This window comes from Cygnus olor, chromosome Z (genome assembly GCF_009769625.2).
Source record: "Cygnus olor isolate bCygOlo1 chromosome Z, bCygOlo1.pri.v2, whole genome shotgun sequence".
In the NCBI taxonomy this organism is placed as follows: domain Eukaryota; kingdom Metazoa; phylum Chordata; class Aves; order Anseriformes; family Anatidae; genus Cygnus; species Cygnus olor.
This window is the reverse complement of record NC_049198.1, coordinates 57501837-57528869: the sequence shown is the minus strand read 5'-3', so window position 1 is coordinate 57528869 and position 27033 is coordinate 57501837. Positions and strand designations below refer to the sequence as shown.

General features: G+C 43.2%; 1 protein-coding gene across 2 annotated transcripts in view; it reads left to right on the top strand.

Annotated features, from left to right (window-relative positions):
• The first annotated feature begins 4067 nt into the window (after positions 1 to 4067).
• Positions 4068 to 27033, top strand: part of FBXL17 (F-box and leucine rich repeat protein 17) — a 318378-nt gene continuing 295412 nt past the window's right edge. For both annotated transcript variants that reach the window (XM_040541158.1, XM_040541159.1), the window contains exons 1-4: positions 4068 to 4899; positions 22250 to 22372; positions 24668 to 24925; positions 25590 to 25721. In XM_040541158.1, coding sequence (XP_040397092.1) covers positions 4174 to 4899; positions 22250 to 22372; positions 24668 to 24925; positions 25590 to 25721 — 1239 coding nt within the window. In that variant the 5' untranslated portion in view covers positions 4068 to 4173. The remainder of the gene's footprint in view (positions 4900 to 22249; positions 22373 to 24667; positions 24926 to 25589; positions 25722 to 27033) is intronic.

Genomic DNA, 27033 nt, shown 5'->3' with positions numbered 1-27033 from the left:
AAAAAAGTATTTCTTGTAGCATTCTTTACTGTTAGCATGTGGTAAAATTGAGGACTTCAGAGATTTAGAATTTCTTATAACAGTCTCTAAAAGTCCAGTGCATTTTTATACATTTAATCCAAATAAATCATATTCCTGTAGTTTCTGGCATGTTTAGTACACTTTGCCTTTCGTATACAATTGCAGCTTGGGGTTATAGTTAGCTTCCCTCATTTGCCACTGCCTTCACTCCTGTTTGTTGCTACATTATGTTGGTGATTTTTCCCTTCTTTTTTTCCCTTTCTAAATCTAAATCCATTTTTGTTGTTGTGGTGGTGGTGGGGTTTTTTTTTTTTGTGTGTGTGTGTGTGATAGAACTATTGGTTCTTCTACATATTACAAATATCAAATCTGTGTTTCTGTCTGACTTACCTCACTGCCTATCTCGCTTACCTCTGCCTTTATAGTAATGTCATCTTAAAAACCATGCTTCTCATCTTTTTTGGTTGTTGTAATATTCCAGTTTTCTTCTTTCATGAAACGTACCAGAATTCATCTGATTAAATGCACTAATATGTGTTCTGTTTATTGTCTGAGTGAAATGCTCCTCCATATAAGGGAGACCAAGGAGAGAGCTATGAATGTTTACAGCAGAAGAGACACTGGAATTGAGTTTACAAATCTTTGTGAAACAGTTAAATAACAAAAATAAATAAATAAATAAATAAATGAAAGAAGTATGAATGAATTTATGAATGAATATGAAGTATGAATGAATGAATTTATAGAGCAAAACCCTGGTCCTTCTGAATCCAGCAATAAAATTGATAATTAATCTGGATTTTACCTAGAGCATTTAATCTTAGAAATAATATATATAGATATATATATCAATAACCAGCATGTAACTAACAAAATCGATCTTCTTGCTCATTTGCTTATTAAGTATGGTATTCCACTTCATGTAGCTTTGCCCTTTATACTATTAAAGTATCTTTAGTAAGGTTTTGGATGTCTTTGTAAAATATCTAACATATTTTGAACATTGTGATAGTACAAACAATGACTTCGTCATGTTTTCTCTGTTGCTGTAGTTCGTCATTCCTTTATCATATTTTAGAAGGTCAGAAAAACATTGCTGTCCAAAACGCTCCCCTTTTCCTTAGGCCCTATCAACTTTCTGCTGAATTCTAGTACCAGATACTTTAGAAGAAGGCTAAAATATCTGGTATTAGGCAGCTCTAGAAAAACCCTCCACATTTAGTGGTTATATTTATGAAACATGAGGGTTTATACCCTCTATTCAACTTATTCTAACTAGAATTTAAGTGTGAATATTATTATTATTAGCTACACAAAAGTTCAGTACTTTTTAAATCCTATTAATCTTACTGCCACAACTACATTTTGTTTCCCAAAATAATCACATTTGATTACCAGTACATTTAGATGTTTCACTTTCATTGATTGTTTCCTTTTTATTTCGTGAGCATCTAATAACTAATAGTCTGTGTAGTCCAGCAGCAGTACTAACAGTGGTGTACACTTAGTGAAAGACTAGGAATTATGCAGCACACATAGTGAAACAAATAGGACTTTATAAAAGACAGCACATAGTTTCCCAAGGGAATACTGCTAGGTAAAAAAAATCAGTCTAATGACACTCCGTACCTGACATTCAGGTGTCTAAACATGGGATATACCACATGGCAGCTAAAATGCCTTCTTGGCCTGCAACTGCTGCTCCAGAGGGCCTCAGCTGTGCCCTCCATCAGCTGTCCCAGGCCTTTCCAGGTGACTACCTGGAGCATCCGATAACATGTTAGAACAGTTGAATCCCACCCCCTGGCCTGCTTTTCACAGTGCTCATCAGTTGGCCAAAAAACACGATTCTACAAATTAACGTTAGAATTGGCTAAATCCTGATTCTGACAGAGAGGTAAAGTGCATTCAGTAAATTAAAATATCAACCTAGCAGATGGGCAGAGGAGGAAGAAATGTGCAAGTAGAAATTAGAAGCTACTTATTACTTGAAAAGTTTGACAAGGGAGGCTGAAATCATTAGGAGAAATCCCTGGTTTGCAAGGCTTAAAAAAGTAAGATGACGATAGTGTCATACTGCCTAAATCAAAAGACACTCTACCAACTGAGTTGCTGCTGGTTTTCAGCCTGACATCTTCTAGAGGGAAAAAATTACTAACATACATGAGAGTTAACATTTCTAAAGAGATTTCTCTAATAAAGAATTCTTAGGGGTCCACAAAACTGAAAGACAATAAAAACAAGAATAGGCCTATTCACAGATAAAGACAATAAATTTGTCTGAACGTAAAGCTATAGAAAAGAAACATTTACTGTATCTAATTCTGTACTGCAAAAATGAAGCCACTGGTAATTCACATGATAATTTTCTGTGACTGTTCTGCCATCATTTGTCATCACGTCACAAATATTTGTACTATCTGTAGTTGTACTGACTGTGAATTTATGTTTACCTCTGTTGTGGATTGAACTCAGCCAGCAGCTAAGCAACAACAAAGCCACTTCCTCCCTCCCTCCCCCAGGAGATGAGGGAGAGAATGGGAAGACCAACAGTGAAAAAAATACATGCATTGAAATATACGAAGTTTAATAAAGAAAGCTATCTGAAGGTGAAATTACTTAGGAAAGGCGGAACTAGAAGAGATGATATCTTCCTTGTCTGTGTTCTGTGAAAAACAACATATTTCAAAAGGAGGCAGCAGAGGTGGATCACACCGAGGTAAATATTGGAGGAAGATTTCCATACGTGAGATATATGTGTAGAGATGGTATGTATATGTTTCAGAATAATGGACCAACATATCTCAGACTATCAGATATGAAAGCAACATACAGAAGTCAGTCACCTTTGCCAAAATTTCTGCAGGAAATACTAATATGTGATCACATAAGTAAAGGCAATGTCACAACGACGTTTCAGAAGTTATCCAGACAGATTTAATCATGAGGTTTATTTAGAATACTTGACATCATAAGCATTTATTCTGAATGCTGTTCAGTTTGAATGCTTGAATTTGACTATTCTTGTTCTTTTAGAGTTGTCTTTGCTCATATGAAAATATTGAAATTTGAGGGAGGAAAGGACCTTGCCAAATTTTTGTCAACATCTGCTGCAATTTATATTGATGGATCTCAATGAGTTATTAACTCAGGTAAAACATTCTATTACTCTACTTTTATCCAAAATATTTTTCTTACGGCTAACATATTTTTACTGAACTGTTGAGATGTAATAATACAGGTATCAGACAAAAATAACAGCACCACAGGTGTTTTAGACCTTATATATGGTTTTTCGTGGGCAACAAGCCACAAGATCTCAGTCGTATTATATAGGACTGTGCACGTCTGCTGTTGGCCTTTGTTACTTGACGATAATGCTAGATCCTAACCGTAGCTTGCTTTGTCCCTCCACTTTCACTCAGGCAAACACCTTTCGCTCAAGGCAAACTCCAAAGTGTACTTAAAACTACACATGCAAGTCACCTTATGTGAATGATTGGGAACTGAACGCTGACACACACAAGTCAAATTTGCCAAGCATGTATTAATGCAGTAGCTGGGCCCACGGTGGCAAGGTGGCACAGGCAGACGGGCTGCGAGCAGGCCCAGCCCCTGTTTGCGGCCGGGCAGGGTGCAGGGTGCAGCAGGGAGCAGGGCACGGGGCGGTGTCGGAGACGATCGGGGGCTTTGGCCGGAGAAAGCACTCGGTGGCCTCGGGGCCGGCCGCAGCCCGCTGCAGAGCCGTGGAGCCACCCCCGGCGCCCGCAGTCCTGCGCAGCCGCACGCACTGCGCCTCTCCGCCGCCTTCCCGGCCGGTTTTGCCCCAAATCCCGTGTTTTCTGCGCCGATCTGAGCACCGACCCGGCCCTCTGCGCCGCCTCCCAGCCCCTCCGAAGCTTTCCGGAGGGCGCCGAGCTCCTCCGGAGGGCTCGCAGCGCCCCCGCCGGCCGCCGGCGCCCGTGCCCCGCAGCGTGCCCCGGCGGCGGCAAGGGAAGCTTCCCTCCCGGTCCCTCCTTCTCCCTCCCCGCTCCGCGTCCCGGAACCCGCCCCGCCGTCCCCCGGCGCCGCCACCTGCCGCCGGCAGCATGGCAGCGCCCGGCGCCGCCCGCCGGTGACGCCCCGCGGGCCCTTTCCGCCGCCGCCTCCTATATGGGCCACCTGCTCGCCAAGGGGGCCACCAGCCGGAGCCGGGACAGCGCCGCCGCCACCCACCGCCGCCGCCGCCGCCGCCGGCGGAGGAAGGTGGCGGCGCGGCGCCGCAGCTGCTTCCTGCGGGGGCCCTGCATGCTCTGCTTCGTCGTGCACGGCGCCAGCCCGCCCACTGCCGCGCCCACGCCGCCCGGCGGGCACCCGCTGCCGCCCTCCGCCCGCCGCCTCCTCCTCCTCCGCCTGCCGCCCGCCGCCTGGCAGCCGCGGGGCCGCCGCCAGCGCCTGCTGCTCTCGGGCCTGCTGCCCTCGCCGCTGCGGGGCCTCCTCCCGGGACCGGCCGGGCCGCCCGCCGAGGCGCTCTCCGACATGGTGTGCAAGCGCAAGGGGGCCGCCGGCCTGCCCGCCTGCCCGCCCTGCAAGCAGCCGCGCTGCAACGCCGCCAGCGCCGCCGCCAGCGCCGAGACCGAGGCCGCCGCCTGCCAGTGCCCTGCCGGCGAGCCCCAGCCCCGCGCCCTGCCCTCGGACGGCGCGGACGGCGGCGAGGGGAGCGGAGGGGGGCAGCCCGCCCCGCCGCCGCCGCCCCCGGCCGAGGGCGAGAAGGATCCGGAGAAGGAGAGGAGCGGCCCGGTGGGCTGCCAGGAGCCGCAGGAGCACCCCGCAGACGGCTGCCGAGAGCCGCCGGCCGCCCCCGACATCAACCAGCTGCCGCCCTCCATCCTCCTCAAGGTGGGTCGCGGGGCTGGAGCGGGGGGGGCGGCCCCGAAACGCAGCCGTCGGCCTGATAAACCCCCCAGGGAGCCGAGTCCCTTCAACCACCTTCCTTGGCAGCCTCTTACTTTGTATCTTCAAACCCCGGTCTTGCCTTGTGTCCCATGGCTCTCCCGCTGTTACTGTTCTCTTTTCAAGTAACTTTTCACTTTTAAGCTACTCTGGCGGTCTAGTTAGTACGTCCTCGTGTTTCTTCACCTAAACCTTAGGTAAAAACACACTCCTGGCTGCAGCTGGGGTCTGTGATGTCCTCCACAGTGATGCAAGCGTGTCTTTACGTGCTGGGGGGCAGAGCTCGGAGTCCTGGAGCAGTTTACTCTGGGGTCAGATGGCTGAACGTAAAGCAGGGTGTGATAATGGAGGAGTGAGAGGCAGGGCACTCGTCCTATCTGTGAGCAGATCTGTGCTGCTCGTTGTGCAACCCCGGTGTAGGAGGTAGTTCCCGAACGCTCACTCTGCTGTTGTCAGACACTGGCCGTCTACTCTCTGTCGTGCACATCATTTTGTTTTGTTTTTTGAGGTGCGTATATTGATACGTGTCACCTGCCTTGTAAGGGCACACCGTGTTTTATAGATTCACTACTCAAATTCCCTTTGGCAGTGTTGTGGTTTAACCCGGTCGGCAGCCAAACACCACACAGCCGTTCGCTCACCCTCCCCCCTACCTCTCTGGGAAGGGGGAGAGAAACAAGAGAACTGTAGCCTGTGGGTTGAGATAGAGACAGTTTATTAGGACAGAAAATAAAATAATAATGTGTACAAAACAAGTGATGCACAATACAATCGCTCACCACCCGCTGACTGATGCCCAGCCTATGCCCGAGCAGCCGCCCCCCCCCACCCCGGCTAGCCACCCCTATATATTGTTCAGCATGATGCCATATGGTATGGAATACCCCTTTGGCCAGTTTGGGTCAGCTGTCCTGGGTCTGTCCCCTCCCAGCTCCTGCTGCATCCCTAGCCTGCCCGCTGGCAGGACAGAGTGAGAAGCTGAAAAGTCCTTGGCTTGGTGTAAGCACTGCTCTGCAACGATTAAAACATCAGTTTGTTATTACATTACATTATTCTCATCCTAAATCCAAAACATAGCACCCTACCAGCTACTAGGAGGAAAATTAACTCTATCCTAGCTAAAACCAGGACAGGCAGATGTATAAAAATCATGAACTGTCATATTTGAATTAGTCTCTTCTCTGATTGCATGACTGAAAGTTGGCCTTGTAGTTTTACTAGAGTCCATCTGTTGGCCACTGTTAATTTAAGACTGTGTTATCCCTGATGTTATTCTGTTTTAAGATTTGAAATCAACTGGTACACCTTAAACATTTTTTCAGATTAGTGGTATGACTTCTTCTGTAGTTACTTCAGCACTTTTCAGTTTCATGTTTTTAAAAATTGTAATCTAACTCTGTCATAAACCAGCTCTTTTAATAGTGAGGATATGTCATGCCCCTCTCACCTGTGGACTAGTTTAAATACTTTTCTGGATGGCTTTCTACTTCGCACTGAAACAGTACCTTGATGGTATCTGTACTTCCAAGTTTTGACTTGTTCCTTTCCTACTGGTCCCCCACTCCCAGTAGCTGAGTCTCTTTAGTCTCTGTACCCTAGCGCCTTCTGCAGGGTTTTTGAAGAATCTTGCCTTTAATACTAGCAGCAGGGAATAAACTCTTTACCTGTATTCTTACATGGTTTTTTAGTTGCCCCTAAGTCCTTAGCTAGATTTGTGTGTGTGTGGTGATTGTTGTTTTTGTTTTAGGTGTTTCCTCGTCATCATGTTCTGTTATGGGACTTTTAACTGCAGATTTCTGAGGAGTCTTCTCGTTGACTGGATCATACAGGGGCCTAAAGGCCTTAACACCTGCTGGGTTTTGGTACAGATACTATGTCCTAAATGTGAACCCTTCTCCAAAGATCCTACTTTATTATGGGATGATGGGAGACAAATATACACAAAGTCTTAATAACCTTTTCATAATAGTCAGTGGAGGAAAAAAAACTTAATACAAGGACAAGCAATGACAGCTTCAGGACCCTGTCACAGAGGTGACTTGGGACGTTCCCCACCAAGGAGGAAACAGGACTCAACAATAGATTTACAGTTTTACTAAAGTTTGGTGATGTTCATGAGACCCCTCCTCCATTAGGGAAATGAGGAGACAGCTCCCCCACTGCAGTTCGCAGTAGTTCATATGCAGTTTGCAATAAAACACTGGGCAGACGTGTCTGGTTGTGCCCCCACAGCAGTGCTGGCCCCTGGGCCATCTCCTCTCCTTTTCAAGCAGAGCAGGGCTCCTGGCATGGGACAGGTATGGCCTTCTGTTGCCTCCCCCCTCCGTTACATCTCCCCGAGTCCTTGCTCTTTGCTGAAGTGTTCTCAAAACAGGACTTGCGGTGTTTTTGTCGGATAATCAGTTTGCTGCTCCTGGTGCATCCCATGAGAGTGCTCAGGCCAGTGCTCGCAGCTCTGGGCAGAGGCAAAGCGAGTGGTGCCTGGCTGCCATGAGAACAGCGCGCCTTCCCCCATGGACAGGTAATGCAGGGCAGGGCAGAGCGGCGGGCACTTTACTCACAGTCTCCTCTTTTGGCCACCCATGCCTATGCCTTCCTCAGTATCAGAGCACATCATACATAACTTAAAAATGCAGTCTGAGTTTTCATGGGCAAGCAAACAGTCCATACAAACAGCAAGAACATTTAAATCAATAAAATTACAGCAGGGTGTGTCACTAAATGTAACGTTTCAGTGACCCTGGGTGACTATTTTATAAAGATATCATACCAGTAGCGTTTTGTAAAAACTTCTTCGTGCTCAATTAGCAGTTTCGAATTGAATTTCCCGTCTTCAAACAGGACTTTACACACTGCTTTGTCAGCTCTTGATTATAGAATAATAGTTGTTGTTTTTTTTAATCTGACTCAGTCATTATTCTGTATTTGTTCTTACAGTCCATCTCAGCTCACACCAAACGGAATGCTATATTTGTTTTTATCTGTTTCTGTAATCAGTAGCATTCATCTTTCCTACTGCCTTAATCCTTAACAATGATTAAGGATTAAAAATAGCACCACTAGTAATATTATTAAGCCTGTGTTTACTACAGTTAATGACAAGTATATTTTTCTTATCTCGGACCATGCAATTGTCTTTTTTCATATAATTTCCAAAGGATGGAAATAGTTTTGACTTCTTTAGTCCTGACAAATTTTACATCAGGATGATGTATCGGAGTGTTTTTTCCTTTTACGTGTACAGCAGAAAAGGAAGTGAACAATACCAAAATAGGCCCATCCCACCTTGGGCTTAGCTGATTTTTCTTTTCATTCATACATAATTACCTGGTTCATAAGGGTGCATTTTCCCTTCTAAAAGACACTGGTTGCTGTAGCTGAGCTTGACATTGGGAGGATTTTGTGTAAGTACGCATTTCCGACAAGTATGGAGTTAGCGTCTCATCCCCTTCCCAGAAGCTAGTCTGTGCAGCTACTTAACTATTTGGAATCTACAAATTTATCCCAAATAATACCTCAGCTGGCATTAATCATATCTGCTTTGGCCTCCACCTTATATGCATTAAAGCAATAGATAGGGCATCTGTCCACTTCAGATTGGTTTCTGCTCAAATTTTAGATAAGCTATTTTTCAATTTTACCTGACTGTTGTGGGCGAAAAGGGTTATGCAACTGTTGGGTGATGCCTAACGTTTCATATAACCTTTTTAAAACCTGAGCTCTGTAATGGCTCCCGTGGTCTGAATCGATCCCTTCTGGGGTTCCAAACCCGGTCACTACATCTTTTAATAAGAACTGTACCATGCTTACATCTGCCTTTCAGGTTGGGACAGTTGTTTCTTCAGTCTGTGCTGCCACTAATCTCTTCTGGGAGATTAGTAGTTTCTAACAAAATCTTAATCTGTTCAACATTCGCTGTTTGGGTGCCACCTTTGTTTCTGCAACTGTCCTATAGCACGGCAGATAACAGAAGCATATTTCAAGACTGTGTAGGTGTTCACTTTCTGCCCCCATGCTTCCCCTCAGGCTTCTGTCAGGGCTGTCAGCTCAGCTGCATGAGCTCGGTGTTTGTGAGAGGCTCTCTGCTCCTAGTACCTAGTTCCAAGTTATAATGTCATACCTTTTTACTCTCCTTCCTTCCAGATCATAAGATGATCCATCTACAAAAGCAGTCAAGTCTGGAGTTGGCAGGGGTATATCTGTAAGGTCTGCACTTACCTTCTCTTGATTTTTGGGTGACCTCTACACAGCCATGATGTAGTTCCCCTTCATCTGGTAACTGTAATGAGGTAGTTGGGTGCAAGACGTTTCACCTTCTCAGGAGGGTGTTCTTTGCTGTTGGCAACAGCAGTCGGTACTTCTGGAGTCTCTGAAAACTCAACACTTGAAACGCACATTTAGTTAACTTCAGTTTGACTTAGAATCACAGAATGGTTTGGGTTGGAAGGGACTTTAAAGACCATCTAATTCCAAACCCCTGCCATGGGCAGGGACACCTCCTGCTAGAGCAGGTTTCTCAAAACCCCATCCAGCCTGGCCTTGAGCACTTCCAGGGATGGGGCATCCACAGCTTCTCTGGGCAGCCTGTGCCAAGGCCTCACCACCCTCTGAGTGAAGAATTCCTTCCTTTTATCCAATCTAAATCCACCTTATTTTAGTTTAAAACCATTCCCCGTTGTCCTGTCACCACAGTCCCTGACAAAGAGTGCCTCTCCAGCTTTCCTGTAGGTCCCCTTTGAGTACTAGAAGGCCACTGTAAGGTCTCCCCGGAGTCTGCTCTTCTCCAGGCTGAACATCCCGAGCTCACTCAGCCTGTCTTCATAGGAGAGGTGCTCCAGCCCTCTGATCATCTTCATGGTCCTCCTCTGGACTCACTCTAATGGGCCCTTGTCCTTGTGCTGGTGTGAGAAACATCTCAAATAATTTTCTTCAGACAGGACCTTCTGTGAAAGTATTTTATTCGCGATTGCAATAGCGGGCGTCCTGTCAATCAGGAGCGCATTGTAGTAAACATATCATAACCTTTATTCCCTATTACCCGCCGCCTGATCACCTCCCCTGTTTCCTCATTGGCTGAGTACTACAGGTTCACAAGCTACTCGATGCTCCTCTATACCATATTTGTACAATTTTTCTTTTTTTTCAACCCTTTAATTTCTCCTTTCTTACGTTTTGAGAACTTGTGATCTTTGTTTTACTGTTCTCACACTGCTCGTCCTGTTTTCCTCAAGCTTCTACCTTATTTTGGAACAATGAGGCCTTGCACTGTCCACTTATCTACTTAGCATTTCTTATTATTATGACTGCACAACTACCTTGGAATACAGAAAATTAGTTCTCTACTGCAAAAACACAACTTTGTTTCTCACACTGGGTGCCCCAGAGCTGAACACAGGGCTCCAGGGGGGTCTCACGAGAGCAGAGCAGAGGGGGACAATTACCTCCTTCACCCTGCTGGCCATGCTGCTTTTGGTGCAGCCCAGGTTTTCTGCACTGCAAGTGCACATTGCTGGCTTATGTTAAACAGCCCTCACAGCACCCCTCAGCGCTCCCAGGTCCTCCTCAGCGCTGCTCTCAATCCATTCTCTGCCCAGCCTGTATTTGTGCTTGGGATTGCCCCAGCCCAAATGCAGGACTTTGCACTGGGCCTTTGTTAACCTTATGTGAGGTGTTTACAATCAATGGTTGTCCTAACACAATGTTCTGATAATTTTCTTGAAAATCAGTGCAGCTGAGGCTGTTACTCTAACACATACCCGCATGCATTTAATAACTGGGCTCAACAGTAACCCACTGGGTGCATCCCAGCCAAGACCCCATAGGCCACTTGTGTTCTTTCATGCACAAATAAACGGAATGGCTTACTGTAATTTGGCATCCCAAATGTGGGTTCTGTCATCAAAGCTTTCTTCAATGTTACAAATACTTTGTCAGAATCTGAAGTCTGTTACAGTGCTTCTTTGGTATCTGCTTTTGCACAGGCCACCAATGGTGCAGCTATTTTGCAAAGGACTGATAAACAGGGTGTGCAAAATCCCGCAGTGCCTAAAAATGCTCTAATCTGTTTCTTTTTTATAGGCTTAGACATATACTGAATGTATATTATTCACTCTGAAGATGTTTTTCTGCCTCTTTCAGATAATGCGTATCCTGTATATTCCACTTCTTTACAAAATAGTAATTTAGCTTGGGGAACTTGGTGGCCTCTTTCAGCTAAAGCAACCAGTAAAGCCTTTCTATCCTTTATGCAATTTTCCCTTTTTGAACTAGCAATTAGCAAATCAACAGCATGCTGAGTCTGCACAGGGTTAATTGGTAATGGAACACTCTGCATGTCTAACTAAAATCTTTGAAAATGTTGTAGTTGATCCTGCAAATCCTTGTGGTAATGCAGTCCACATTATTTGTTGCCCCTCTCATGTAAAGGCAAATATATACTGAGAATCGTTATGTATTGGAGTACTGAAGAAAGCTCCACGGAAATCAATTACAGAGAAATATTTCACATCTGCTGGTTATTACAAGGTTAATGGATCAGAGACTACTGGGTGGGGTATTACTACCTATTTATTAATTGCCCTTAGGTCTTGCACAAATCTAAAAACCAGCTTCCCCTCTGAGTCAGGTTTGGACTTCTTTACTGATAGTATTGGTGTATTACAAGGAAATTCACAAGGGGTTAAAGTTCCTTTCTTCAGAAACTCTTCAGTCATTAGCCATATTCCCTCTAGCCTCTTGTAGCAACAGGTATTGCTTTACGGAGGGAGGTTTCCTTCCCTTGGATTCCAATTTAACTGGGGTTACTGACTAATCATCCCACCTCTATCAAACTCCATGACCACAAAGATCTTGGTACATCTTTCAGCTCCTGAGGGATTTTGTTTATTTTCTCCTGGCCTACAAACATCACTCTTAGAACATTTTTCCTCTGGGAAGTTTTAAAGTTATACCTTCAGGGGCACATAGCAATTCTGCTCATAATTTATACAGTAAGTCCAATAAGTCCCACCCTATTAAGTTTGCAGGCACTGATTCTAATAACAAAAGAAATGATCTGCTGATAGTGGGCCTATTTGTACCATCACATCTTCTATGGTTGAAACACATCTCTACCTTTCTGCTATACCTGCTATATTTACTTGTCCTGTTACATTGGAGCTTGCTGGTTAGGAGGGATTAAGTTGCCCTGCTGTGAACTAAATAGGGATAAGCCTTATTTCCAATTTTATATCTAATACTGGTTCCTTGGATCTGCCTGGGAGGTGTATTTCTGTTTCAGTTTCCACTGAGGCCTGGGCATCTGGTATCTGTCTTTGCATAACTTCCTCACCTTGTTGCCCCCTGCGTTTGGCTTCCCTAAATCGTGGTCTGCATCCCCTTCTCAGGATGGCTGGGCTTTATCTTCTCCAGTCTCCTGGTAGCTTGCAGTAACTGCAGCAATCTCGTGTTAAATCAATCTCTGTGCTGATTTCTGCTCCTCTGATTTCTATCATTCCTTTGCATCCTTGTAAAATCCCTTCTAAATAAGGCTGCTGCCAGAAAACTTGCCTCTTCCTTCTGCTGCTTCCTCTTCTGTCTAGCTTTCTCCTTATCTCCTCCATTACACACCAATGTGGCTACACTCATTACTTCTTCCATTGATTTACCTTTGCGTACTGGGAAGCGTGTAGTAAAATGTTTCTTCATACCTGGGGCTGCTTGATCTACAAATAACGAGACAACCAATGGCCTATTGTGTTTGGCTACAGGATCTATTTCCCCAAACACTTGCAGCTGTTTCTCTAACCTAGTTAGAAAAGCAGAGGGATGTTCCTCTGGCTCTGGCTGACAATATTTTTCCTTTGTCCAATTTACCATTCATTTTGCTGCCTCTGTTGCAGTTATTAACCTATTTTTACGAGTTCTAGGTTCGTCAGCCCCAGCCTGTGTCTGGTAATTCCCACCTGGTTCTTGTTCTGGCTGTGTGGTTCCATCGTGCTGGGCTACAGCCCGTTCTCTGTTCTTCTGCAAAATCAAAGTATTTTTTCTTCATCCAGAGTAAACAAAGTATCAAGCAACTGACAGACATCTGTCCATGCTGGATCTTATGCTCTACATATACTCCTAATCACCTGTAATACTTTTTCTGCATCCTGGGTCCCCTGGTATCCGTGGCATTTGTTTCCATGCCACACAATCTGCTGGACTGAAAGGCCCACATACGCTGTGTGCTGCTGCTGCAGCACCCGCGGCAGGCGGAGGGAGCACGTCCTCCTTTAGCAGAGCTGTATTAACGGGAACTGTCTATGTGGAGCACAAAAGAGAAATTTTTTCATCTTCCTGGTGTTCGTAAGGCCTCTGGTGAAGTACTGCATAAGGCACAGGGGTCTGCTTGGAAAGCCCACAGACAAATTGGAGAGGAGTCAAAGGAGACCTAGAGACTGTGGAAACATGGCCCGTGATGACAGCTTGAAGATACTGTTCAAACTGAACAACACTTCTGTTCTAAGGGGAGACTGACACACTTCTGTTGTGAGAAAATCGATAAGAAGCTTTATCGTGTTCCTGTTCTTTGTCATATAACAAGAAACATTATGTTTAATTTGATGTGGGGGAAATTTCAGTGAGATTCTTGGAAAATGACACACTGTGAGAACAGTTAGTTCTGGCAAAGCTTGTTTCCTGTCTTTGAGGATGTGTAAGGTGCTGAGATTTTTATTTATTTATTCTTTTTGAACAAGTGGGATGGCACTAGCAGGGATGATCTAGGTGTACTTGACTTGCTCCACAACAGGGAAAGGAGCTTTTAGAATGAATGGTTGACCTTTTTGACATCTTCTCTATCAATTTACTACTTTTTTTGAGAAATCATGAACACTTTCTGCTCTGTTTGCAGCATAGACATTGATTTTTAGCTCAGAGGTAATGTGCAGTGAATGGAAGATGTGTCTGTATTTTATTTAGCATAAGACTTTCATAAATACATTATTGTTATTTGGAGCACTACTGGTTCCTTTTCTTGCATTTTTACTCAACTCATTGACTTTTTTTTCCCACATCGTTTCCTTGCTTTACTAAGATTGCATGTGTGCTTTTGATAATGTTGATACTAAATTTCTAGCACTGCATTTAAGATTATCTGAGTGATATAAGGAGGGTTCATTTTTTATTAAAAAAAAATAAAGATACCATGGTTCAAAAGTCATCAGACAGACCAGAGCTAGGATAGACCAGAGCTAGGATCTTTGGTTTTAAAAACAAATCACATGGAAAAAAAAATGGATATACATATTCTAGTAGTTTGGTACTTTTTTTGTCCTGGTCAGAAGACAGAGAGATGGATCAAAATACATTACTCAGATTGGACTTTATCCACAAGTTCAGAGTCACCGTAGCAATGCTGTCTTTTTTTCCCTCTTAAGTTAGTGTTCCCATCAGTTTGTGCTGTCTAAAACTTGTTTCAAGTATTGAGAATAATGGAAGAGGTTTCAGCAACTTTGTGGTTGATGCAGAGAGGTAAATGATCTTTCAATCTTAACTAGTCTGATTAACTTCTTATTCTTTATCCATGTCCAACACGATGCCTTTGATTTGTTTTCGTGAAGCTCACTGTGACTCTATGACTGCAGTAGGGAAATGAACCAGCTTTAACTGCACTGTGCTGTGGCTGTGTGACTTGCTGAACTTATGGAAGCGCATGGGAAGGGCATATTTAGAAAAAGAAAGGTATGCTAGTAGAAGCAAAGGTAGTGTGGACGTTATTGTCGGTAGTACAGTTCTGTAAGATGTCTTAATATGTTCTGTGATCTGTTGCAGAATTGTAAAAGCAAGTAGTTGTCTTGCCTTCCAAAGGTATGTGCGGAAAGTCGGGTTTCACGTAAGCATGTAGGTTTTCACATTACAGAATTACTTGTGTGATGGGGAAGACAGAAGTCTTGGGATGAAGTTACTGCTTCTCCTGAGGGCAGGTGCCTTGACACTCACCCTTGCCGTGGGGCCTAGCACGCCCAGTAAAACTTTTCCTAATAATGTTTAGGTCTTTCTAGGACTGCTCTACATCCCTGAATATGTCCATATGTGTTACGGAGAGGGGTAATAATCTTAGAAGTTGGGCACTGTTTGAATACGAAGTGAAGTAATTGCAGGGTGTTTTCATTTCCTATGCATTTATCCATTTAATTTGTTCAGAAGTGTCTGTGTTTGTTCTTTAACAGATTTTTGACATGTTTCATCACCTCCATCTTAAACTGTTGTGGTGATTCACAAGCAGCACAGGCATCTTGTAGTGAGGACAGCGTGGGTAGCTGGGATTAAGACTATCAGCTCTTTCAAGTAAAGATAATCTGTTTATTAGTCGGAACCCTTTCTTTACATTAATATGAAAGGTATGGCATCGGTATCTCCTGTTAACTTTGTAGGGACAGAAATTAAAGTTGGGTTTTGCATTGCAACTAGGCCAGTCCGTTAGCAAGTGGCTGCTAAGAGCAGCATCCATCACTTTGTAACCTCTAGCTGCATATTCCTGCTGCTTCCTTTTTGCTCTGTAGGGTAATTGTGTAATTGCAGACTGAGTTGATTCAGCTGGCTAATCAGACACCAATCTAAAGCTGCAAACTCTTACTCAGGATCAGCTACTGTCTCTGAGTGTAGCTGCTTGTTGTGGTTTAACCCGGTCGGCAGCCAAACACCACACAGCCGTTCGCTCACCCTCCCCTCTCCCTCTCTGGGTTGGGGGAGAGAAATGGGAAAGTGAAGCCTGTGAGTTGAGATAAAGACAGTTTATCAAGACAGGAAAATAATAATAACAATAATAATAATGATAATAGTACTACTACTACTAATGTGTACGAAACAAGTGATGCACAATGCAATTGCTCACCACCCGCTGACTGATGCCCAGCCTATCCCTGAGAAGCTGGCCCCCCCACCCCGGCTAGCCACCCCTATATATTGTTCAGCATGACGTCAGATGGTATGGAATACCCCTTTGGCCAGTTTGGGTCAGCTGTCCTGGGTCTGTCCCCTCCCAGCTCCTGCTGCATCCCTAGCCTGCTCGCTAGCAGGACAGAGTGAGAAGCTGAAAAGTCCTTGGCTTGGTGTAAGCACTGCTCTGCAACGATTAAAACACCAGCATGTTATCAGCGCTCTTCTCGTCCTGATCCAAAACATAGCACCTTGCCAGCTGTGGGAATAAAAATGTTGTTTTTGCAGAGTTACATTGTTTAAAGGTAAGGAATGGGGTATTGAGATATGCTTGCAGCCATAAGAAAACTTAGCAGGTGACCTTGTAAAATGCAGACAACCAGACTCCTTAGAACAATTAGGTGAAAATCACGGTGTCAAGTCAGATAAGTGAAGAAACATTACCACTTCAAACAGTAAAAAAGTCAAAAGAAATTTGAAATTTAATAGGCCGGCAGCTGAAGGCCATGTATTGTCTGTGAAGCATCGGATAGGTTGTGAACCTGGATTACCCAGTCAATGGGGAAACAGGGGAGGGTCCCAGCCATCGAGAAATAAAGTATATAAACCGTACTGTGTGACTAGTAGGTGCGCTCGTGCTTGTGGGACGCCTGCCATTGCAATCGCGAATAAATTACTACTTCACTGAGATCCTCACCTGAGCCTAAGCTATTGGCTACAGAGTGTTTCTCACAATTTGGGGGCTCGTCCGGGAGCCAGTCACCTACCGGGGAGCCCCACTGCCGCAGCAGCAGGAAGGCATGTCCTGCTGATTTCAGCGGTCCTGTGCATCGATGGTGGCGGCTCTGTGGAGAGCTGACAGAGGGCCCGAGACTGATTAAAGAGGCAGGATCCATGAAGTAGTGGGGAAGGGAAGAAGGTAGGCACTCCGGGTTTGAGAATTGATCTGGTCACCCTGTGCACAGACCGTGGTAAGAAATATTAAGTATTGCCTTGGGGGTCGGGTGAGACTCTGTGTGACGTGTGATTGAGACGTACTTTTGTATGAAGCGAATATGGGGTCCCGATCTGCGGTTCCGTAGCTCCGCGAGGGGCATGGCCGGAGATGGACGAAGTGTGAGATAAGGGAGAGAAAGGAAGAGTCTCGGGAAATTTGGTGTACGGTAAGCCCTTGCATGGGGAAGTGCTTGGCAGCACACCAGGGAAATTTGGTGTGCGGTACCCCTTGCACGGGGAAGTGCTTGGCAGTACACCCCCATTTTCCAGAATAGGAAAAATGGGAAATATGAGTTCCAGGGGACAGGGAAATATCCCTGGGGGAGTGCCTACTGACAGTTCTTCCTGAAGAATTATAAGAAATTGGAAACATAATCCCAAAAATTAGAGGAGATGATAAAAGAAGAAAATGGTTAAATATTGCGTATCGGTCTGGACAAAAGAACCAATTAAGGAAACAGCAGTATTTTGGCCAAAATATGGGTCTGATGAAAATTCAGGCTTTAAAATTATATGTAAACAATAAGATTCCTTTTTCGGAGAAGGAGCCAAGTTATGCTCCCTATAATCCTAATATTGCACCGGTGGCAGCAGCAGTTGCTCCAGGAAGGGAGACAGGGACTGCAATTAACACTGTTCCTAGAGAAGAGCGTACTCTAGGCTCTGGCAAGAACTAGAACAAGGTAGAAGAGATATTGAGAATTCTGCCTTCCCTGATACTAACAGTACTAACACTGTGTATCCCCTTAGGTGAACTCCCCCCCCTCCTTACCAGCAGAGAGGTGTTCGGGTTTTAAGAAGGAGATGAAGTCTTTAATTGAGGACCCCATCTGGCTAGCTGAACAATTAGACCAGTTCTTAGGACCTAACTTATACTCTTGGGGGGAAATGATGTCTATACTAAGTATGTTGTTTACAGGGGAAGAAATGGGAATGATCAGGAGGAGAGCTGCTATACAAGAATGGGAAGGAGCTCATCCTTTGGGACCGGGGGTAATACCTGCGGAGCAGGGATGCCCACCTGCCGATCCTGGCTGGAGTGGTAATAGTGCGCAGCACAGGGGTCATGTGGGAGACTTGGGGTCGGGGTGGGGGAGTGCTCGGGGATGGGTCCCGGGGACCTGGTGTCCTGGGGGCTCTTGAAAGTTCATTTTGTGGTTGGAGCCTGGTCAGATACAGGGGGGGGGGTTGGGTCCAGAGGGTGGGAGGATGTAGCGAACAGTCACTGTGGGGGGCCTTCCTGCGGGAGGCCCTGAAGGTGTATGTCAGGAGGGGAAATGAGAAGGAAAAGCAGAGAGCGAAACTAATGGTATTGACAGTGTAGCAGGTAGTGAGGCAGAGGGTTGGAGAAAGAGGAAGAAAATCTTCAGGGGGAGAAAGGAGAGGAAGAGAGATGAAGGAATGGCAGGCAAGGAAGGCTGCCTGTGTTGCGGCCTGAATCCTAGTGGGGACAGGCTTTGATGGGATGTTTTCAGCATCCTGGAGGGAGAAAGGTGTGGAATTAAGTTGGCCAATGACTGAGCCTTTGGTGAAAGTACAGGCTGGAGAAAGATAAAAAGAAGCCTTGGAAGGGTTATTGAAGGTGTTAAAGGTGTGGTATGTAGTGTTTGACAGAGCTGTTTGAAGTTGAATGAGCAGGGAAAGAGGATGTAGGCATTATCTAAGTAACGGTCTAGAAGTTTTGGTATATTTGCTGTGGTGTTTGGTCAGTTTCCCAAGGTTCGAGAAGGGGGGGACGGGGGCGGGGGGCGCAGCCTGCTCCACCAGGAGCCTCTCCACAGGCCGCAGGGGGCTTCGGCTCCAGCACCTGGAGCGCCTCCACCCCCTCCTTCTGCGCTGACTTTGGTGTCTGCGGGGAGGTTTCTCCTCCTCGCTCTCCCACCTGCTGTTGAGCTGCAGCTTTTTGTTTGTTTGTTTTTCGTTTTCTTGGATGTGCTCTCACAGAGGCACAGATTGTGTTGCTCATGGCTTGGCTCTGGGCAGCGGTGGGCCCCCTTGGGGCCGGCTGAAATTGTCCCTTATCTGCCACGGGGTGACTTCTGGGTTCTTCTTGCGGGGGCTGCCACTGCAGCCCCCCCCCCCCCCCCGAACCCTGCCATTGAACCCAATACACTGGGGCAGCTAGGTCATTACTGGCCTGTAAAGTATCAGGGATTAAATTAACTAATGAAACCCTAAAAATTGAAAAATAAAGCAGAAGGCCTGGTCCTTGAACACCTGTGGTTTGTGTAACTTCTTGTGGGCCTGCGCCTTTCCCTCCTGGAACTTGGAGTGCAACAACTTTGTCAGCACCTGCTTTTCCCTCTAGTGGCTCCCTCTTGTTACTGTTTCTTTAATAAGCCAATTTGCAACACCTGCAGACTCGTTACTTGTCTTTGCAGCTGGAGATGCATACTGTGTTGGCTACAACATGACCTCAAACACTTTCAGATTTTTTTTCCCCAAATAATATTGTTAGTGCAGAAACACTGTCCATGCCAAGTACTGAATCAAGCTGGTGTCCTTTTTGTTTTCGCATTGCTACTCCTGTCTCATGCTGGACTTAGCAGTAGGTCTGTGATTTGGTGTGGACATTCAGCTTTTGGTAGGATGGCAGTTTAAATAAAAATAATGCAAAGGCTTTCTTACTTATATTGGCAGCTGGATTAGCAACAGCCTTTCCAGTTCTGTGTTTGCTGTGTTCTTGTTTAAAGTACTTTGTGCTCTCGTTTCTCAAAGTAATGGTGATATTTTCCTAATTGAGCATATTTATTTCCCACTGTAGCAAGGATTGGCTAGTTTAAAGTAATTTATACTGCCAGCCTCAGCATCCCTTCTTAGTATTAGCTACAGTCAGTCTGATGTTCATCCAAACATAGCATGGATCATGTTGCCTTGTTCTCTTCAGAGATTTTTGTAACTTAAAAGGTTTGGTCTTCTGTTTCCTGCTGGCAATAGGAACTCAAGTTCCCTACTGCTTTAGTAGCTTAGAGTTGCAGAGGATCATCAGACTGGTTTCTTTTTCTAATGGCTAAAACTGCACTGTTGCAATAGGAATATCAGATGCCAAGTCTTTCTGTTTAGTGCATTTTCCCAGCTTGACCAGAGATTATGGTATTTTTTGGATGCTGATCACAGCCGTCTCCTTGCTTTGTGCTCAGAGTCACCAATCCAATGAACTGAAGGGAGGAAACAGGCATTGTTTCATCCACATTTGTATCCCGTGTTCCACCGATGCCCTGATGGGAAACCCTCATTCACTCTGGTGATGATCAAGCACAGGGGCTTTCAGGAGGATAGGGTCCACGCAAACTCCTAAAGGATGGTAAAGAGTCCTACGTAAGAGACTTGACTTTTTCAGAGGTAGGAGAAAACGTTTTAAATGGTGAATCTTGCAAGCAACTGCAGAAGGTGGTGAATTTGACTTTTCCGTTTTATCACTGTCAGATCTTTCAGGACTGGCCAAGCACCTCCTCATTCCCAGGAGGCCTTACAATGAAGGAAATTATTTGAGTAACCGGGTATTATATTCTGATCCTTTACTTTAGAAATCTAACGATTTTTGAGACTAATTGTCCTATTTACTGCAAAGATGATGAAAGTGTTGTTCTTTTGTTTGTTCCCTCTTTAGGACAGTTTAATCCAAGAAAATGAATAGTTAATCTTTTCTCTGACTTTTTTGTGTTTTCTACACATCTGATGTGTTCATAGGAAACCACTGGACTTCCAGGTTTTCTTGAGCACATTGCTTGAGATTATCCCTAGTGCCTCTACTTAACTGATGAGGACATCCAAGTACTGAGTGGGAGGACTCTTTCATGTTTTGCAGGCTGTAATCCTTTACATGTATCCTGATGCTATGATTGCCTTTTTTTGTTGTTGCAGGATGACTTGCAAATTAAAAGTTCATTTGTGGTTACAGAGTGTATTCACATTTAAGTCTTGATACACCTTTTCAATCTTTTTAACAATAGTACTTCTGGGGAAGGACTGAATATAATAAAAACAACAGCAGCTTATGAGCCTGCTGTAAAGTTGCAGTTAATTCTTTGTTTTGCAGGCTGTTACAGCACTCAAAACCTTGGGGTATAAAATGTGAATTCTGTGTTAAATACTATGAATACTTTGTTGAGGTATAAAATGTGAATTCTATGCTTAGTTTTCCTGTATGACACTGATTTGCTCTGCTGATTTACTCCACCATCCCATGCCTCCTTCCCCAAAAACTGATGTTCTAGTGCCCTTATGATGTTTTATTTCTTTACTGAATTGAAAAGATAGGAGAGGTCTTTCTATCTGATACAGAGTAGAAATGAGAACACCTTTCTTTACTTTGTGGAGTACAGACTGGGAAAAGGAACTCACTGAGAGCTGCCCTGCAGAGGACTTGTGGGTTCTGGTGGACAGAAGTCCCAACCTCAGCCAGCAGTGTTTGCTTGTAGCCCAGAAGGCCATATGCATCCTGGGCTGCATCAACAGAGGGGTGGCCGGCAGGTGGAGGGAAGTGATTGTCCCCCTCTGCTCTGCCCTTGTGAGGCCCCACCAGGAGTGCTGCATCCAGGTGTGGGGCTCCCAGCACAAGAAGGGTGTGAGGCTGTTAGAGCAGGTCCAGAGGAGGGTCCCAAAAATGATCAGAGGACTGGAGCACATCTCCTGTGAAGTACGGCTGAGAGAGCTGGGGCTGTTCAGGCTGGAGAAGAAAAAGCTCTGGGGAGACCTCATTGTGGCCTTTCGATACTTAGAGGTCATCTGAAAAGAATGGACTCTTTACTTGGTTAGATAATGATAGGACAAGGGGAAATGGTCTTAAACTAAACGAGAATAGATTTAGACTAGACATTAGGAGGAAATTCTTCACTGTAACAATAGTGAGGCACTGGCATAGGTTGCCCAGAGAAGCTGTGGATGCCCCATCCCTGGAGGTGTTCAAGGCCAGGTTGGATGGGGCCTTGGCCAACCTGATCCAGTGGGTGGCATCCCTGCCTATGGCAGGGAGGTTGGAGATAGATGATTTTTAAGGTCCCTTCCATCCCGAGCCATTCCATGATTCCTATGGCTAGCAAATAACCCATGCAGGCTACAATTGGATCTAATACTGTATTTATAATTCTCGAAGTATGCAATCTCAAAAGCACATTCTAAATTTTGTCTAAGAAATGAGTACATAAGTTGGACGTATTTTGTTGTGGGTTATACCAATGTGACATACTAATATTGTCAGCTGTTGTGGTGTGTAGGTTTTTATTATCGTCCATGACTCATCTAGTTCTGTGTAACTTCTAGAAGAGTCAAGCATTGCATGCTAATATTTCTCCATCTTTTACAAGACAGGTTAATAACAATAACAACAAAAAAAATAATGTTTCTCAAATGTGATGACTTCTGACAAATACTACTTTTTTTTTCCCTTTCTTTACAGATATTTTCCAATTTATCCCTGAATGAGCGCTGCCTTTCAGCATCATTAGTGTGTAAATATTGGCGTGACCTGTGTTTAGATTTTCAGTTTTGGAAGCACCTGGATCTCAGTAGTCGTCAACAGGTATGAAGGCATTATTGTGGAAAAATTGTGTTTTGATGACTTAGAATTTGTTCTCAGAACTTGTACTTCTGACCAAAGGCAAACAAAAGAAACCCATTAAGTGGTGATACCTGTGCTTTCAATAAGTTTCGTACTAGAGGCTGAAAATGTCAGAACCCTTATATTAGCTGTTTTGACTGTAGCTTCTTTTGATTGTTGTAAAACAGCATGAGCACAAGTGCTGTTTGAAGTGGATTGTGGGTTATGTGTCTCAGGTCTACATCAGGTAGTGGTAGTTATATCCGTAAGAGCTATCAGATCTTACACTGATTGAGAGATGTACTTGTAATTTTTGAGGATGCTTTAGTTTGAACAATGGTTCTCCAGTTGGTCCTTGGTCTGTTTGCTTTAACAAGTTTTGATGATGCCACTGATGTCTTCTCCTACTGAGAAGACAGATTTTGTCTTTTTGATATTTTTTAGCCAGTCCTAGACTTAATATTTCTGGGATTCATGGATTTTGTTTAGTAAGATTCTTACAGAGCCTAGACTATCGTGTTTGGAGAAGTTGTTTAAGGGTGCCTGTGTTGTTTGTCCATCTAGGCTTCTTGTTACTTTGTTAATCACAGAGCTTTGTAAAAACGATTTCTTGGGAGTTTTATGAAAATAATGGATGCAGGGGAATGACTGTTGCAGGTTCCCATTTCAAGAAGCTGTTCGTCTGGGTTAGGCATAGAATGTACATGGGATCTTATTTTCAGATCACCAATTCATAGAAAACCATACAAGTTGTCTTGCTTGTAGAGTTACTAACGTAATTCTGAACCACTGTGGAAATGTTATGTATTAAATTGTCTGATTTTTGTTAAGTGACTCCAAAGCACACTCGGACCAGGGATCCATTTTCTTTTGTTGTGAAAGTACTATGTGTCAAATCACTTCCCTCTTCATTGTCTTGAGACATAGCTTTATTTCTACTGCAAAGGGTTGGTTGGTTTGTTTTTTAAATATTTTTGGCTATTAGGTGTGTTAGGATCTCACTGAATTTTATTAGTTTTGGCATTGCCCGAAGAAACCTGTTCTGCCAATTCCTCAATGAGCTCTTGAACAAGGTTAAGCACAATTATTAACTGTCCTTGTGTGTGGAATGTTTGGTGGCTTTTTTGTGTGTGGGGGGGTCGGGGGTGGTGCTTGAAGAGATATTGTATGTGTTTTTTATTTGTTTGGTAGGTTTTTTGCTTTTTTTTTTCAATTTGTCATGTTTTCTAGCTAACAGCTGTCTGATGAAATAACAAGAAAAAGATCAGACTTGCTGCTAATGGAAAACAGTTTGAATGCAGCAAAGAAAGTGTTTGTTTCTTGACTATGTAAGAGAAAAATGGAAAGGATATATGTTCCTCTCTGTTGCTGTCTTCAGGCTTTAAGCTAATCTCATCCGTGCTAAATGGCAGATAAGTATTGTATGTTTTTGATAGACAGACTTTTTCATGTATCACCTCAGGTGTTTTGAAATTAAACTTCCTTTCAAAGCACGGGAATTTAATGTATTTTGTCTTACCTGGTTTGGTTTTGTTTGTCTTGTTTTAACTTATATGCTTCAGCACGAAGAATATCTTACCTTTCTTGCTTGCTTTGTAGGGCTGGCATCTTCTAAAATTATTGAAGTTAGTTAATATGTGCAGGCACAAAGCGGATGTCTTTGTTCTTCAAAGGAACTCTGGGAAAATAGTGGATGTATCTTTGATTTAATGGTCTTTCATCTGCTAACATTTAAAATGTACAAGTATTCTGTTCTTAAACTGAGCAAGTCACTGGAGGAAATGTCTGTTTTTGAAATACCTTTCTTTCTGTTATGGTGTCCTTTCCTTCTCTTCTCTTTTGTTCACTGGTACCTTGGATTACTGTTTTCCATTGTTAAGAAGCCCATTGTCACGTGCATCACTAGTATTTCCTGGTTGGCAAGCAGTTCTTGGATGATTGCCAGGGCCTAAGTAAAAACTTGTTGCATTTCAGAGACACACAAAGCTTTTACTCCTCTGTAAATGCTACCTTAGGTAAGTAGAGTGCTGATACAGAATCCTTCTCTTCTAAAGAGTGGAATTCATTTCGTATAGAATGTGAAGAGGACAACTAGTGTTGGAGCAGAATTCTTTAAAGTTAGCTGTAAAATTGGTTATAGCAATATGTTCCTCATAACGCATATCTTTCCATTATTTCAGTAGCATATGCAAACACATCTTTGAAACAGTTTTGTGTTAATGGAATAAAAGATGCTTATAGATGAAATTAAATTTAAATATTTGGTTTTGCTTGCAGGTCACTGATGAACTGTTGGAAAAGATAGTATCAAGAAGCCAGAATATTACTGAAATCAATATTTCTGATTGTCGCAATGTATCTGATAAAGGAGTATGCATATTAGCATGTAAATGTCCTGGACTCCTAAGGTATACCGCTTACAGGTGTAAACAGCTTTCTGACACCTCCATCATCGCAGTTGCCTCTCAGTGTCCACTTATTCAAAAAGTGCATGTAGGCAATCAAGACAGACTCACCGATGAAGGCCTAAAGCAGGTAACCACCAATTCCACATGTTACTTTCATATGTTTAGTCCTTCAGCTTCTCAGCAAATACAAACAGGGATATGGAGGAGGAAGGTACCCGTTTCACGGATTTAATAGGGACATGTATTTTCTAGAGACAATATATACTTTTTTTTAGAGACAGAGATCAAATCCTTTCAAAGTGAAATCTCCAGTTTACCTCTGGCTCATGGAGTTTTACTGGACTTAGTTACTATTTGGAACCAATATTAAAATAACATTGTTTGCAACACAAAGCATGTGATTGAGATTTTTCAGGTATGCAAGAAGATTTCATTCTTCTGTTAATAGTGTGTAGGGTCAGCTATGAAGTAGTTATATTAAATCAAATATCCTATTGATGGTCTAATATGCAGGCATTTTTATTTGCTTAAATATGCCCTATAAATTATGCAGTTCTGATGTGCAACTCTTAGCTTCTTTTTGTTGACTGTAGTTAGCAATGTCATTTTGTCAAGTGTATAATTATAATCTTTCTTGTTTGTATATAGTACTTAAAAATCTGCAAATAAAGATCATTTTTAAAGGGGCAGGGGACAACACAAAAATCTTAACTCCCAACACTTTCTAGCTCAGTCAAATCCTATTGGTTTTCTTTATTTTTAAATACTTGCTTTGATTTCATTAATTGCAGCTGGGTTCAAAATGCAGAGAGTTGAAAGACATTCATTTTGGGCAGTGTTACAAGATCTCAGATGAAGGAATGATCATTATAGCTAAAGGCTGTCTGAAGTTGCAAAGAATATACATGCAAGAAAACAAATTAGTAAGTACATGTCAAGCTGTTTTTTTTTTTCTATGGTATTTTCATTGTCAAAGCTTTCTCTTTTCATCAGTTTAAAACTTCTGTCTGAATTCACTGCTTTTTGGCAGTGAACTGCTTACAAATTTCTTTTAGCTGTAACAACTTTGGGTCTACAGAGATAGCTCAGAAGGTGACTTGTAGTACATTTTAAACTAATGCTATTCCAGACACATACGAACTTCTGCTTTTTGACATGACATTCCAGGAATAACAGTTTGGGAGATGGTTGTGTAGGAGAATGTTTAGTTCAGTGAAATGTTTCTTTCATTGATACCAATATATTTTTCTACTGTAAAATGTAAATTTATATAAACTTAAAGATTTCAGGAAGTTGGGTTCTTGACTACAAATAAAACACTTATCTTTTCTTGAAATGTGACACTTTCATATCAGGATGCGGTAGTGTGTCCATACTAGTAGAAAGAAGTTGTTGTTGAGAGGTAATACAAGTATCTTTTGTCCTAATTATAGTAAGTGATCTCTGAAGTAATGGTTTCTTATGCTCAGAACCAGTTTCTATGAAATGATAGTAGTTCTACTAAATGATAGTAGAGCATTCGCTTTATTTATTTATTCTTGCATGTAAGTAGAAGAATTTGTCTGCAGCTGAATTCTTAACTTTCAGCTTATTGTCAGGGCTGTAACCTTCGGTTTGAAAACTGCTGAAGTGGAACAAATAAGTTCTATATGCTGTTTTCTAACAAACATTGTACACTGTTAGCTGAAAGTTAACAGCTGTTTTTTTAGGCATTAGTATATTTGTCTATTTGATGTCTGGATTCAAATAGACAAATATACTAATGCCTAAGGCTGTTCATTTGAGAAATCTGAGTAGGGCTTCTATTTAAAAAACTAAAGTTAAAAATAAAAAATTAACCAAATTGTAAGAATTTGAGAAACAGGAGATAATGCCCAAAACAGGAATCTCAAAAAAGCTCACAAGTAGAAAAATTGTGTTGTTCCTAGTCCCCATCTCCCCTTGGTAACAAAACAAACTCTCCAGTCTGTCAGAAAAGGTCCTTGTAATATCTATTATGATACCTGGAGGGTGGGGAAAAAAAAAAAAAAGAAAGAACTGAAAGGTCTGAGAAGCTTAAGAGGAAAGCTTGCTACTACAAAAATTAACTTGGAGAAAGGTAGGGAAATTCGAAATGTTACATACATTTCATTGAAAAAGGAAGAACCTGTGCATCTTCAAGGTTTGCATGAAAGGTTATGCAATTTCATGTGAATATAAATTGTACAATATATATAAATAGCTACACATATGTAT